Here is a 17,211-nt window from a genome sequence, read left to right as displayed (position 1 = left end):
GTGGTGAAAGATTAAAGAGACGAAAAAGAAAACTGCTTCGTCACAGGTGCGCGACTACAAGATTCATTTCTAACAGAGAGAGGATCCCAGTCTCTTACTGCGAGGACGAGGGAAAAGCACTTAGAGAAGTCATGGAAATCACACGCACTTTCAGTCAGAATGACTCGGAGTCTAATTGATCTGCCGATTAATAAATGCCTCGCTGTTGAAGAGTTCGTCATGCTTTCAGTGGTTTGAGACTGACCGCAAACGGGACCGGGTTATTAACTGAACCGGCAACCATTAAAAAACTTATTTCTTTTAACTGAAAATGAAATAAATGTTAACTGAAATAAAATTAAATATGAAAAAATGTTACTTATTTTATTCCAGCTATAGTTGCCTAAACAACATTTCTCATTTTCATTTACAGTAGTTTAACTAGAAGCACTAAAATAATTAAAACTGAAATAAAAATGAATAAAAACAACAGACATTAAAAAAATACATAAACTAGAATTAAAATGAAAATACAAAAAAATGTAAATTATATTAACAAAAAAATATTTTATAAAATAAAGGAAATACAAAAAAAAAAATATTTAAGAAAATATAAGCATAAGACACATTCACCACAATTGATTTTATTGTTAACCAAAAATAAACCTAGAAGCATTAAAAAAATGTTTTACTTGAAATAAAATAATATTAAATGAAATAAAATTAAATATAAAAAGAAAACTTTAACTTGTTTTATTTCAGCTAGCTGAAAACTGAAGTAATAAAAGCTATGTATAAATAAATAAATGAATGAATAACGAAAAATACAACTAAATGGCTAAAACTTAAAATGACTAAAATTAAAATAAAAACAGAAAATACAAAAATGTAAAACTATATTAAAATATTAAAAATTAAAAATACTTAAAACAGAAATATTAATAAATGATATAAAATATTACAAATAATTTAACATGGAAATATAAAATAAAAACTGTATTAAAAATATAAAATGTTAAAAAAAAAATGGAAATATTAAAAATAAAAAATAATAAAATATTTACAAATATAAAAAAACGAAAATATATAAATACAAGCTATATACACACACACTCGCAAACTCACACACACATACATATGTAAATTTCATGCAAAGTCTTCCTTATAACTCATGAGTTCATGTGCATCTGTTGATTTCACACACACACACACACACACACACACGCACACAAACAGAACCGCAGGCTGTGTTTCAGGGCAGTCGTGGCCTAATGGATAGAGAGTCAGATTTGTAACCCGAAAGTCGTGGGTTTGAGTCTCAGGTCCGGGAGTGAATAACCAACACTCTCTCCACCCTCAATACTACGACTGAGGTGAGACCCTTGAGCAAGGCACCGGACCCCCAACTGCTCCCCGGGCGCCGCAGCATTAGCTGCCCACTGCTCCGGGTGTATGTTCACTACTGAGTGTACACTTGGATGGAATAAATGCAGAGCACAAATTCCAAGTATGGGTCACCATACTGTGCCACACACCACTTCCTTTCCCCTTTAACCTCAAGCCTTTTACTCAGTCTGGCCAATATGTCATGTACACATGAAACACAAATAAATCTGTCCGTGACATGCGACGAGGACACGGCATGCATGAAGGGAAAACATCTCCAGATGAAGACGCAGCAGAAAATAGCAGTTGCGAGTGGGCGTTCATAACTGCGATTCACATTCGTCTGAGAGCTACTTATTAGTCTCTGTGTGCTCGACCTCGTCTGACCGGGTGAAGAGACAGAGCCGTACGGCCCGGAGGAATAGAGCCAGACGAACAGAAGACGCTAACAGGAGAAGACGAGGCTGATCTGAGGCCAGCCGGACACCGTTATGCAAGCGCAGCTGTCCTCAACAAGTAACGCGAGTTACGTAATCAGATTACTTTTTAAGAAACTAGTAAAGTAATGCATTACTTTTTCATTTAAAAGGAAATATCTGAGTTACTTTTTCAAATACGTAACGCCAGTTACATGTTGAGAAAAATCAGGAATAAGTGCAAAAGCATTACTGTAGTTCTAGACTAAATATGAACATCTCATCTCACCTGCACAACAAACAGATTCAGTATTCCTCAAAATGAATACAAACAGCCAAATGCAAACTCAAAATATTATACAAACCTGCAATAATTAAATAATAAGACAAAATATTATTTATGTATTTAATCACATTTGTGACTGTCATAATTGAGATTAAAATTGAGATTTATGCATTATCTGAAATAATAAATAATAATAATGAATAAATAAGCTTTCCATTGATGTATGGTTTGTTATGATAGGACAATACAGTATTTGTCTGAGATACAACTATTTATAAACCTGGAATCTGAGGCAAAAACGTTGTTCAAATTAAGTTCTTAGCAATCCATATTACTAATCAAAAATGAAGTTTTGATATATTTACGGTAGGAAATTTACTAAATATCTTCATGGAACATGATCTTTACAGCTTTTCTCGATCGCTGAAACTATTCACCATTTTCTCACAACTATAAACACAATCTCAAAACTACACACCAACTTGTGCAAACTTCAAACTTCCAGGTCAAAGCCAAACATTTTAGTCAAAAACGTGTTCTCTTTTGTCGAAATCTAATCTTTGACACACAAACCTGTCAAATACACAGACTATTATCCTGACTAGAGCACACTAATCAGATCAATTCAAAACACTGTTACAAAAACCTCCTTTTGGGAAACATCTTGCTAGTCAATGACTGTTACAGTCTGCAGCATAAATAAAGCTGTGCAGATACAGTCAAATTCACCAATAAACTTTAAGAAATGTTTACTTTCATTACACGACTGATCTTAGAGTAGATGAAAAGCACTACAAGAGAAAAGTACAAAAACCAAACAACAGAATATACAGTAAATACACTGGAATATACTGTCATTGTACAGCAATAAATAAATAAATCCTGCATCCGCTGCCAAGTTGCATTACAGTATTGGTAATATCCTTATTTGTTATACTATAGCAAAAGATGTTTCCTCCCCTAGACAGTCAACTCTCAGTTCTGCACAAATGCATGTAAGAAGTACTTAGATACAAATCAACAGTTACGAGTTTGAAGGTGTGTGGTACAGTATTTACAGTGAAAGTCCTCTCATCTGAAGTACTGCAAGTGTAATGTGTAAGTCGTGTAAAACCCTGTAGATGATCCTGCAGGCAGCTTTCCTTATGATCAGCCCATGCACAAGAACATGCTCAACTATACTCCTTTATATTTCATCAGCAACAAAAGACCCTTGACCTCATCCCCTTCATTTTCTTTTCTCCTCCTATTCCTCTTTGTCTCCCACAACCAGGATTCATTTTCCAAAACACATCATCAGCTGTGCTCCGGTTCATATCATCCTGAGATTCTGAACTGCTGTGTCATCAGTTTTGCTACTTAAGGTTCACACACGGATAAATATGTTCCTTTTGTGATTCTTGAGGTAGTTATATTGCCGTTCTTGTGTAGAGTTTTGCAGAAAACACTGAGCAAGTTGGAACGCGTGTGAAAACAGGTGAAATGTGTCAAATGAATCAGGTATAGTGTGTTAGCAATCGAGAAAAACTGTAATATCCTAATGATTTTTGGCATAAAAGAAAAATTGATTATTTTGACCCATTCAATGTATTGTTGGCTATTACTACAAATATACCTGTGTTACTGATGACTGCTTTTGTTTTATTAACCAATGTCTTTGCTACTGACCTTTGATGATTCAATTCAACCATACTAATAAGCAAAAATGACACATTTGTGTTTAATTTGAGTTATTGCTTAATTTTCTTCTCCTGCATCATATTCTTCATGTGATTAGTTTGAGCTGCGCCCGCTACTGTACAGACCTGAATCTACATTTCCTTCAGCCTGAGGCTCTTTCATTTCATTTTTGGTGTTAAAGGCCTTTTACATTTGTAAAAAAATTACTTTTTTATATTAAATACAAACAAGCAAGCCCTGCCCAGATTTAAAAAGTAACTCAAACATAACGTAACGCATTACTGTCCATAAAAAGTAACTAAGTAACGTAATTAGTTACTTTTTTAGGGAGTAACACAATATTGTAACGCATTACTTTTAAAAGTAACTTTCCTCAACACTGGTGCTCAAAAATACGTTTATATATTAAAAAACTACAAAAAATTATTACTAAAATTAAAAGTGCTAAAAAATTTGAATAAAATAAACATGAAAAGTGGATATATAAAAACAGTTTAGCTTGAAAAAAATTAACGTTACAATTAGCTAAAAACAAGAATACTAAAAATTTAAATAAACATGAAAAGTGAAAATATAAAAACTGTTTAGCTTGACAAAATGAAAGTGACAAAAGCACATACAATTACTAAAAATAAAAACAAAAATGAAATAAATGTAACATTAAAACTGAAAAAAAAACAGTTTTGCTCAAAATACTTAGTGACAAAAGCACATAAAATTGCTAAAAATGAAAAAAAAAAAAACTTTTTAACATTAAAACTAAAATTATATATATTTTTTTTCAAATGACAAAAATGCAAGTGACAAAAGCACATAAACCAAACCCCCCCCCCCCAAAAAAACAATAGATTTAAATAAAATTGACTTGAAAACTAAAAATATATAAAACAAAAACTGTTTAAAGTGACAAAATTAAAGTGTCAAAAGAACATCAAAATACTAAAAATAAAATATGAACACTAAAATTAAAATATAAAAATAAATAGAATTTAAAATATTAAAATAAACTATTATAAATATAAATAACAGCATATAAATAATACTAATATAGCACTGCTCCCAAATCATACTATATTTCTAATCGTATGTTATATTCATTTGAGCCAATGTTATTTTAGTATTATTGATATACTATTATAGTTTCTATCAATATTTTTTATTTTTATATTTTCTGTTTCCATTTTAATTTCAGTAATTCTGTGACATTGTAAACATGTCTATATAAGTTTTATATAATTAGATATTTTTTTTACTCCAGTTGAAGTTATTTTAGTACATAAAGTACACCTAAATGAAATGTTTCCTCTGCTATTATCTGAAATAAGTTTGAGTTTTTGAGTATGTTTTCTTGTGGTTTCAGGTTTAGTGAACTATAATAGCCCTGGTTAGTGTGCATGAGTTTCTTTCACTCACCGGTTTGGTCTCCTCTTGCTCCTCCTCCTCCTCCTCTTCGCTCTCGCTGGCCTCATCTTCCTCCTCCTCCTCCTCTTCCTCGGGGAACTCCAGGTCGGACTCTCCAGGTGCGATGGGGACGCTGATGGTGAGGTTGGGGTTGGTCATGTAGCTGTCGTCCTCCGTGGTGCGCTCGATGACGGCCGTGCCGTTGCCCTCGGCCCAGTGCGTCTGCTGGCTCAGTCTCTTCAGCTTCAGCATGGCTTTGGCCTCCTTGGCCTTCTGCCGGCGCCGCTTCAAGTTCCCATTGAAGAAGTCGCAGAGCTCTTGCCGCAGCCACAGGATCCCGCGCTGGATGCGAGCGATGGCGATCTGCAGGTTGTTCATTTCGCCGTCCTCGTCCGGAGCCGAGAGGTTGTCTGAGCTGAAGGAGCTCAGGAGCAACGCCAAGAAGAGGTTCAAGACCTGAGGAGAAGAAGCACAGCACTCAGAGAAGAGCTGCTATAAAGAACACACTCAATCTCTGCAAATCCACCTGTAGTTTGACTCAAACCAGCAGCTTTTATAAGCTCCAAACCAGCATTTCTCAAGCTTTTTGAAGATGTTTCTGATTCACGAGAAAGCTTCTGCTATAATGAGAAAGCTGCTCAGTAAATATTTTCTGAATATATACTGTAGGTGTGTAGATTTTTATATACATAAATATACACATTACACATACATATATAATGTAAACAAAAACTTTTATTTAGTTTAACAGCACTATTTTATATATATATATATATAGTGTGTGTGTGTGTGTGTATATACAGTAAATATATATATATATATATTCACACATAGAAATTACAGCTGTTAAGTAAACAAATTAACAAAACTACTATTTTAGCTCACTAAATCTTGATTTTCAACCTTGTTTTGTGTTATTTTTAATTAATGTTTTAATGACAAATCTGCTTATTTTCTAACTTTTTATTTACAGAAACAAGATCTGGCAATTTATTAAAATAATAAATAAAATAATAATAAAAACTAATTCTGTAATTCTAATAACTGAATGTTTTACACTTTTCATGACTCCAGAAATTACACTTCTGAAATGATCTCATTCAGTGAGAACATGGTTCTTAAGTAAAAATGACATCTGTCAAAGAAACAAATTAAATCCATATTTTTAGTTTGCAGTGGGGAAAAACATTATTTGATCCCCTGCTGATTTTGTACGTTTGCCCACTGACAAAGAAATGATCTGTCTATAATTTTAATGGTAGGTTTATTTGAACAGTGAGAGACAGAAGAACAACAAAAAAAAAAGTTATAAATTGATTTGCATTTTAATAAGTATTTGACCCCTTACAGTGCAATGAATGTTTACCGTAAGCAGAGGCCGTCATTCTCCACAAAACTCATGCACTAATCTTCTATAAACGATCATCTGTGATGCTTTGTGTCTGACAGCATCGTGTCAGCGCACACCTTCACGCTATGAAAGTGAAAGGCATCAGATGTTTTGTGCGGCGCAGCAGAAAGAGCCACATACAGGTGTGGACGATGACAGAGTCACCTAACTAGTCCTCAAGGCGCCGCAGCATGATTTGATTCTGCGTGTAGGCAGTCGAGCTCTATAGCTGCTCAGAATAAGCGTCGTATTGCAGATCCGTCTGAGTCAGGCTGCGGTTCTTGTGTAAAGGTCTCATGTTCTGTAACACGGGGCGGTTTTGTCACTGTGAGGCCTGTAAACAGCAGGTGAGATGTGGAACTGGTTTTAAATGTCACATCTACCACCTACACACTCCGAGGGGGTCGGCAGGCCTCGCTCAATGGACTGTGTGTGTGTGTGTGTGTTTGATTAGATGTGCGCCGCCAGCACACACTCTGATAATCAACTCTAGCGTCGTGAGCAGCTGCAATTTCCTGCCAATAATTGTTCGGCTGCAGTTCATGAATGAAAGAAGCCAATCAAAATTATTAAAATTCTGACGCTCGGAATCCCCTTCCCTAAGGACAGTCCAATTACACGTGCGAGACGCCTCACAAAACAGCGCTTACAAAACACAGATTTCACAGAAATGTCAAGCTAATAACATTAACACTCTGTGCCATTTTTCTGAAGCAAAACACAAGCACACACACACACACACACGCACGCACACACACACACTCACTCACACACACACACACACACTCACGCACACTCACTCACACACACACACACACACACACTCACGCACACTCACTCACTCACACACACACACACACACATGCACGCACGCACGCACACACACACACATTTTACAGTATATGCAGGTTATGCAACATCATGAGGACCCTGGTTTGTTCGTGAATAGAAATTGCAAAGAAATATGAAAGATTTTTTTTTAACTAAATCTTCAATTTTACTTTAACTTTAATTTCCAACTTTGTTGTGTCTTATTTAAGCATAATGACAATTAATGACATATCTGCTAACTTTCAATGTATTCAAATAATGAAATTAAATCGTATAATATAAAATAATAAAAAATTAAATTCCACAATTCCAATAACAGAACATTCTTCTTGGTTTATACTTTTATTACCAATCATCAGTTTGTGATTTTAAAAATACTTTGTTTTCACAAAAAGCAATTTCTACCCAATAAAATATTTTAGAGCTTTAAGTATATCTTCAATGCATTGTAAGAAATAATACAGACAAATCCAGTATTTGAATGCATTAATAAAAAGTATATCTTCAATGCATTTTAAGAAAGATAGATATTTTTAATGCAATGGAAAAAATAATATAAATGTCTAATATTTAAATGCATTAAATACAATCAAAGAATTATATCTCCAATGCAATGTAAGAAATAATATAATAGTCTAGCATTTAAATGCATTAAATAAAATTGACAAAGTATATCTTCAGTGCAATGTAAGAAATAATGTAAATGTCTGGTATCTGAATGCATAAAATAAAATAAAAAAATGTCATCAAAGAAATGTAATTTAAATCCATATATATATATATATATATGGACATCTTTGTACCTTTTTTACCCCTAATAGGTACACATTAGTACCCTGGAGTAGTACTATGTACCCTTAAGGAACTAATATGTCGGGGGGGGAAAGGTACAAAGATTTTTAAGGGTACTGTTAGGGTTAGGGTTAGTGACAAGTGACAAGCTGTTGTACCCTAAAAGGTACAATTTTGATCCCTTATTTATCTGTGAGCCATATACTGCAGAAATTGTATAAATATATAGCATTTCAATGCATAAAATAAAATAAAAATGTATCCCACCAATGCAATGTAAATATCCAATATTTTGAATGCATGAACTAAAATGCTAAACCCATCCAGAGAGATTCTTTACATTTGCAATACCAAGAGTTGAGCTACTGTAAGTAAACTAAAACCCACGACTGATAACTAAATCACAATGTCGTACAAACAAAATATAACAACATCCCCATGTGAAAACACAAATGCACATGAGAGAGAGTCTGATTGGGTGCATGCAGCTGCCCTGTCGGCTGTCTGCGGGCCAAAACTGTTGCCATAGCAGCACATTGTTTCGGTCACCTGCACAAAGGCGAGCTGTGGGGGTCACATGTTCAATCACACGGTGTGGCATTGTTCCTGAGAGCTGCTGCTGCCACTGTTGCCCTGGTGCAAACCTCACTTCAGAGTCACAAATATGAGAGCGACGGCGGGCTGCGCTGCTCAAAGGTTAATTAGAGACTAAATTAACATCAGCTCTTGTAAACATGACATATTCCTAAATTGCTGCTGTAGATGCTTGCAGAGAGTGCGCGGGGTTTGACTGCAAAACTCACCGGCACTGATTTTGTACTCAATGCACATTGTGCTTCACACTGAAATACTGCATTTATGCATGACTATAACAGTGATGTTTGGATTAGAAAACTAGTTAGTTTAGAGCGAGATCAGATCACCTTCCCTCTGGCTGTGTTTACAGACACACATCTGTCACCGCACTCATAAAATACTGTAATCTGGAGGTTTGGGAACAGTAAGATCTCTTCTGCTCACCAAGGCTGCGTTTATTTGATCAAAAATGCTGTAAAAATGGCAAATATTATTACAATTTGAAATAGCTGTTTTCTATGTGAATATGTGTTAAACTGTAATTTATTTCTGTGATCTGCAGCTGTATTTTCAGCATCATTACTCCAGTCTTCAGTGTCACATGATCTTCAGAAATCATCATAATATACTGATTTGCTGCTCAACAAACATTTCTGATTATTATCAATGTTGTGCTGCACAATATTTTTGTGGAAACCTATTTTCCAAGATTCCTACGTAGATGAACAGAGTTTAAAATCAGCATTTACTGTTTATTAGTGTCACTTTTTATCAATTTAATGCCAGGGATATTATAGTAAGTAAATAAATAAAAAGCCAATATTTATAATTTTCAATTGGTTTAATTTAATGTACTACACAGACAAAAACTAAAACTGAAATAAAATGAATAAATACTAAAACAATTAAAAATGACAATTACTAAAACTTTAACTAAAATTAAAATGAAAACAGAAAATACAAAAATAAAATGAATTCAAAATATTAATAAAAATCAGGGTTATTTTAGTATAACTTTTTATTAATATTTTAAGTTGTTACTTATTTATTATTAATTTAGTTTTAGAAATATTTCTTGTGTTTTTGTCATTTTCTTTTTTTTTAAATACGCCCATATACACAAAGACGAGGATAAACTCAAATTAACAGTCTTTAATGACATCCAAACAGGGCAAGACAAGGCAGGGAACACCGGGGAGTAACGAGTAGACCAAACCGAAACTAAATGAACAGACAGGGCTATAAATACAAAGGATAATCATAGATAATTAGACAAACACAGCTGGACAAGAATGAACTAATAATCACACTCAACAAAGACAGGAAACAAACCAAATAAGGAAACATGAGGGCGGGAGACAAGACACACGACACAAGGCTGACAATAGTCTATATACAATTTTGTCTACTAGCAACTAGCTGAAATAAAGTAAGTTATAACCCTGATGAAAACTATAATAATATCTCAGTGAGGCTAAACTAACACTGTCAGATGCATCCTTGCAGAATAAAAGTGTTTATTTCTTTAAAATTTCTTGCTGACCTCAAGCTTTTGAGCAGTAGTGTCCAGTTGTTGACATTTATTTGCACAAGTGCTGTTATTTTTAGCCGCATTATGCTTAATATTAATCGATAAATTACACAGTAAAGTCTTTAAATGTGTGCTTGAAGTGCATTCAAAGAAATATACAATATAAAACAATTACAGTATTGATTAGCTACAAAGATGAAGCCATAAAGCTCACAGAACACAGAGCCGAAGTGTGTCTGTGATTTTCTGCTGAAGTCAGTGTGGTTCTGTCTCAGTTAGACGTCACAAATACGCACTAGGCCTGCTAATAGGTGACCCGCTGCTCCTTTGTGGATCACAGTTTCCAAGACAGTGTTAAGTTCACTTGATAAGACTGTAAACGGTAAATTATTCGTGCTGACTTTTCAATAATTTCGTCTGGCGCTGAAGCCAAACCTTTCAGTGAATCTCCATCTTTGTTTTTCATGAGTTACGTCTTAGACAGTAAGATTTTAATAAAGTCTCATGTTAACATTCGTTTTAATGCACAAGTCAACATGAACTAACTTAGTTCTTAGTTAATAAAACCACAATTTGTTCATGTTGGTTCCAGTGTTATTGTAGTATCACGGAGATATTGTACCACTATAGTTATTATTACAGTTTTTCTCGATTGCTAACACACTATAACTGATTAATTTGAACCAATTTTCCAAACCATTCATAAAGTTCTCAAAACAAATACACGTTTCTCAAAACATTTAAAACATTTCACCTGCTTTCACACACGTTGCAATTTGCTCAGTGTTTTCTGCAAAACTCTACACAAGACTGCATCATTTAGCACAGGTTTAACCATGTTCTCATTTAGAAAACACACAATGCAATTAACTCAAGCATAAAAAAATGCAACACACATTTATCCATGTGTGAACATTCTGTAGCAAAACGAAATTAATCCTGGTTGTGGGAGACAAAGAGGAATAGGAGGAGAAAATAAAAATGAAGGGGATGAGGTCACAGGTCATTTGTTCCTGATGAAATACAAAGTACTATGGTTGACCATGTTCTTCTGCATGGACTGACCATGAGGGAAGATGGCCTACAGGCTCATCTACAAGGTTCAATACCTGTTTAAAAGACTACACAAAAAGATCCGTCTGTAAAAACCCTGATGTTATGGACAGAAACAGCTATTTTGGGCCGTTCAATACAGCAGCACAAGGACACTCGAGCGGTTAATGTCTCAGGACACGGACCAGCATCATCTACTTACATAAGATCAGGAGTAACTCCCTGAAGGAGATCTCTGGGATGTCTCAATGGTTTCTCCATCAACGAGGTTAAATGGAGGGCAAATGGAGATGTTTCTCCTGATAGTCCAGTAATCTCACATGTGTGTCTTATAGGTTTTATAGAGAGATTTCAACAGTGTCTCAAACTGTGCTCAAAGCCTGCAATCAAAGGTCAGAGATCTCGTTATGAACTCTTCACATTAAATTTAGTCACTAACTGACTCATACTGTTTGTATTTCTCCCATTGAGAAAAAAGTCGAAACTTAGATAACACATATTTGAAAACTAGCAAGTCATATCTCAACATGAACTCAAATACTTCTGAATAAATCTTTGAGACAAATTTGAGAAATCTATGAAAACCAAACCCTGCAATCGAATCAGATCTCTTGATATGAACTCAAATCTTTCTCAGAGCTTTGAGACAAACATGAGAACCGTATAAAAATGAAAGTCTGAAATCGAGTCAAATATCTCACAAATATTTCTCATTACATTTTTTTTAAACGAAGTTGAGAACTGTATGCAAACCAAAGCCTGTTATCAAATCAGATCTCAGTCTGAATGCAAATATTTCTCAATACATTTTTGAGAACTTAAAAAAAACAAAGCCTACAATCCTGTCAAGTCTAAATATTAACTCATCAAATGTATGAGACAAAGCTGAGAACTGATAAAAATCAAAGCCTGCAATCAAGTCAGAACTCAATATGAACGCAAATATTTCTCAAATATGAAAACCAAAGTCTGCAATCAAATCAGATCTCAATATGAGCTCAAATATTTCTCAATGCATTTTTGAGACAAAGTTGAAACTTAAAACCCATTTGAGAGCTCTCTGGGAAACAGAAGTGTGTTATTGGGTCACTAGCTGAAGAGAAGCACCGTGTTTTGGTCCTTCGCTTGTATTTTTAAGCAGCGCTGTTGTGTTGTGATGTCAGATGGCTGTTTCATTGATCAGGAAGTTTGTGTTTAGTGATTCGCAGTCACAGATCTGGTGTCAGAAAGCAGGCCTGTGGACCGTGACGAGCGAGAAACCCGCCGTGATGCAGGTGACCCAGAATCCCACTGAAAGCAAGGCCAAAGATCAATGTGTTATTTTAACTACTGTAAAATCAAAGCTTCCAGCTCCGAGTCCAGTGAACTCACACAGCGCTGGTCAATACTGGAGCTTCACACGGCCTGGACAAATGAACTTCAAACTCTCGTACAGTCAGATATCATACGAAAGAGGGAACATTACAGTAGAGCAAGTGATACTGAACCAAATCCACAGTATGAGTCAATTACTGTATATATATATATATATATATATATATATATATATATATATATATTCCAATTCAAGAAGGGGTCAGTACATTTTTTCTTACAGTTTCTTTTTTTTTTTTTAAGAAATTAATACTTTTATTCAGGAGGGATGTGTTAAATGAATAAAAAGTCATAGTAAATACTTACAGTATATTGTTAGAAAAGATTTATATTTAGAACAAATGCTGCTCTTTTTAACTTTGCATTCATCAAAGAATCAAAGAAAAAAGTATCAGATGTTCCAAAAAACAATATTAAGCAGCACAACAGCTTCAACACTCATAATAAATCAGAATATTAGAACGATTTCTGAAGATCATGTGACACTGAAGACTGGAGTAATGATGCTGAAAATACAGCGCTGCATCACAGAAATAAATTATATTTTGAAGTATATTAAAATAGGAAACCAATATTACAAATTGCAATAAGATTTCAAAATATTACTGTTTTTTCTGTATTTTTGATCGAATAAATACAGCCTTGATGAGCAGAAGAGACTCCCTTAAAAACATAAAAAATCTTACTGATCCCAAACGTTTGAGTGGCAGTGTATACAGTATATATATAGATAGATAGATATATACATACATGCATAATACTTTTTTTCAGTTTTCCCCACATCGATATATATAGAGTTGCATGACAAGAGAAGTAAACTGAAACAGGAAAAGCTATAAAAGCCAAGAATCTCACTGAAATATTTCTCAATAATTTTGTGATTTTAAGGTTGAATATATTTGAGAACTCTATGAAAGGTTGAGAAACTCTATGAGGTTTTCTATGAAAACCAAAGCAATCAGTTTTGAACTTAAATAAATAAATAAGAGGGAAAAAGTTCAAAATAAATAATAACAATAAAATGAATGAATAAATAAATAAATACAGCTGCATGACAGGAAAAGTAAACTGAAGCAGGCAGAAGACAAACTGAGCTTAATATCAGAATCAAAAACAAAAGCATTTGTTAAATGTCAGCATTTGAAGTGAATTGTGTAATTCTATTTGGGTCACAGTATCTGTTGTGACAGAAACAGCATGAGAGCTTGATCCAGAGAGATTCAGAGATTTTAGGAGGTTTAATATTATTTATAGAATATTTTGAATTAGGTTTTATTTTTATATTTTCAGTTTTCATTTTAGTTAGGGTTAAACTAATTTTGTTTTGTGTTTTTTGTCATTTTTATATTATTTGTAAAAAAAATTTTAGGTTTAATTTATTTTTATTTTAAAGTTTATATATATATTTTTTTATAAAAGTCCCAGCCCTTTTCTCCCCACCTCACCCGAGCCACTATAAACTGCAGTATGCTCGTATTCTCCTCACACAATGAGGGTTGCCCTCTCTGCAGGAAAGCCAAGGACCCACAGAGGAATAAATCACAGCTCGGCCACCAGCGTGGCATTTCAATATGTGAGATGAGACGCTCTATCAGCTGGCCTTGAATCCACAGCACCATCCAGGGGCTTCCCATCCGGTTCAGAGGGGTTACAAAAACAAGCGTGATGCATTTGATCCCGTTTCACGCTGAAAATGATGAGTGGATTCCACCTGAGCCTGGCACATTTACCTAATTGGGCCAATTTTTGAGCTCATTGATGTGACTGTTGGACTAATTCTGCTACTTCAATGCATTTTTTCATGTTGCATTTCTAAAACACAAACTGTACATCTGACTGCAAAGACGCTAACATTCATTCCCAGCACCTCAGGCCAAGAAAATAATAAGCTGTGGTCTCTGGACGCGGTTAAGCATGGCGAGTGCCGTCAGGTTTAAAGGGCAGAGGAAGCCGTGCCGGTTTGTTGTGGTTCTGATGTGGCAGGTGGAGCTCACCTGAGGATGAGGAGGATAAATGAGGTGTGTGAATGCAGCAGGGGGCGGAGCCTAACACACACACACACACACACACACTTCCCATCACCTGCGCTGACTCATCCTGCAATTATCCTGAAATAAACAGGTTATTTGAATTCATGGAATTGTGACTCAAGCGTTTCTAGAAGAATTTGCTACAATTAGAGTTCAGACTGAAGAGGCTTTAAAGCTTTTATGTCTTAATATGGTGAAATATTTGACCTGAGGACATGGAGGATGATTCAATGTGTTTTAAATGAAGTGGTGATGGACAGACAGAGAGACGGATGGATGAATGGATAGACAGATAGACAGCTAGATAGACAGATAGACAGCTAGATAGACAGATAGACAGACAGACAGACAGACAGACAGACAGACAGACAGACAGACAGACAGACAGACAGACAGACAGACAGACAGACAGACAGACAGATAGATAGATAGATAGATAGATAGATAGATAGATAGATAGATAGACAGACAGACAGACAGATAGATAGATAGATAGATAGATAGATAGATAGATAGATAGATAGACGACAGACAGACAGACAGATAGATAGATAGATAGATAGATAGATAGATAGATAGATAGATAGATAGATAGACAACAGACAGGTGGATAGATAGATAGATAGATAGATAGATAGATAGATAGATAGATAGATAGATAGATAGATAGATAGACAACAGACAGGTGGATAGATAGATAGATAGATAGATAGATAGATAGATAGATAGATAGATAGATAGATAGATAGATAGATAGATAGATAGATAGATAGATAGATAGACATAAACTGATGTATAAACAGGTGGGTCGATGGATTGACAGAACTACAGAAGAATGGATGGATGGATAAAATGATAGCCAGAACAATAGATGGATGGACAGACAGAATGATGGATAGAACAACAGAAGTAAGGATGAATAGATAGACTGACAGACAGAGCAACAGACAGAACGATTATGGATTAAGAATTATGGATGGATGGATCAATGGATTGACAGAACTACAGAATAATGGATGAGTCGATGGTTGGATGGATTAATGGATAGAATGATAGACAGATTGACAGACAGAATGATAGAATGATGGATGATGGATAGAACGACAGAAGAACGGATGAATAGATAGATAGATAGATAGACGACAGACAGACAGACAGATAGATAGATAGATAGATAGATAGATAGATAGATAGATAGATAGATAGACAACAGACAGGTGGATAGATAGATAGATAGATAGATAGATAGATAGATAGATAGACAGATAGACAGCTAGATAGACAGATAGACAGACAGACAGACAGACAGACAGACAGACAGACAGACAGACAGACAGACAGACAGACAGACAGACAGACAGATAGATAGATAGATAGATAGATAGATAGATAGATAGATAGATAGATAGATAGATAGATAGATAGATAGATAGATAGATAGATAGACAGACAGACAGACAGATAGATAGATAGATAGATAGATAGATAGATAGATAGATAGATAGATAGACGACAGACAGACAGACAGATAGATAGATAGATAGATAGATAGATAGATAGATAGATAGACAACAGACAGGTGGATAGATAGATAGATAGATAGATAGATAGATAGATAGATAGATAGATAGATAGATAGATAGATAGATAGATAGATAGATAGATAGATAGATAGATAGATAGATAGACAACAGACAGGTGGATAGATAGATAGATAGATAGATAGATAGATAGATAGATAGATAGATAGATAGATAGATAGATAGATAGATAGATAGATAGATAGATAGATAGATAGACATAAACTGATGTATAAACAGGTGGGTCGATGGATTGACAGAACTACAGAAGAATGGATGGATGGATAAAATGATAGCCAGAACAATAGATGGATGGACAGACAGAATGATGGATAGAACAACAGAAGTAAGGATGAATAGATAGACTGACAGACAGAGCAACAGACAGAACGATTATGGATTAAGAATTATGGATGGATGGATCAATGGATTGACAGAACTACAGAATAATGGATGAGTCGATGGTTGGATGGATTAATGGATAGAATGATAGACAGATTGACAGACAGAATGATAGAATGATGGATGATGGATAGAACGACAGAAGAACGGATGAATAGATAGATAGATAGATAGACGACAGACAGACAGACAGATAGATAGATAGATAGATAGATAGATAGATAGATAGATAGACAACAGACAGGTGGATAGATAGATAGATAGATAGATAGATAGATAGATAGATAGACAGACAGACAGACAGATAGATAGATAGATAGATAGATAGATAGATAGATAGATAGATAGATAGACGACAGACAGACAGACAGACAGACAGACAGACAGACAGACAGACAGACAGACAGACAGACAGACAGATAGATAGATAGATAGATAGATAGATAGATAGATAGATAGATAGATAGATAGATAGATAGATAGATAGATAGATAGATAGACAGA

The 17,211-nt window shown here is 34.7% G+C and overlaps 1 protein-coding gene across 1 annotated transcript in view; it reads right to left on the bottom strand.

Annotated features, from left to right (window-relative positions):
• The window catches only part of LOC306863438 (sodium channel protein type 2 subunit alpha-like), a 172,273-nt gene that overhangs the window by 45,486 nt on the left and 109,576 nt on the right, over window positions 1-17,211 (bottom strand). The window contains exon 17 of the mRNA XM_079406766.1: window positions 5,161-5,604. Coding sequence (XP_079262892.1) covers window positions 5,161-5,604 — 444 coding nt within the window. The remainder of the gene's footprint in view (window positions 1-5,160; window positions 5,605-17,211) is intronic.

The sequence above is a fragment of the Barbus barbus genome (assembly GCF_936440315.1).
Source record: "Barbus barbus genome assembly, chromosome: 44".
Taxonomy (NCBI): Eukaryota; Metazoa; Chordata; class Actinopteri; order Cypriniformes; family Cyprinidae; genus Barbus; species Barbus barbus.
Note: the sequence above shows the minus strand (reverse complement) of the source record. Positions and strands in the feature narration are given on the sequence as shown.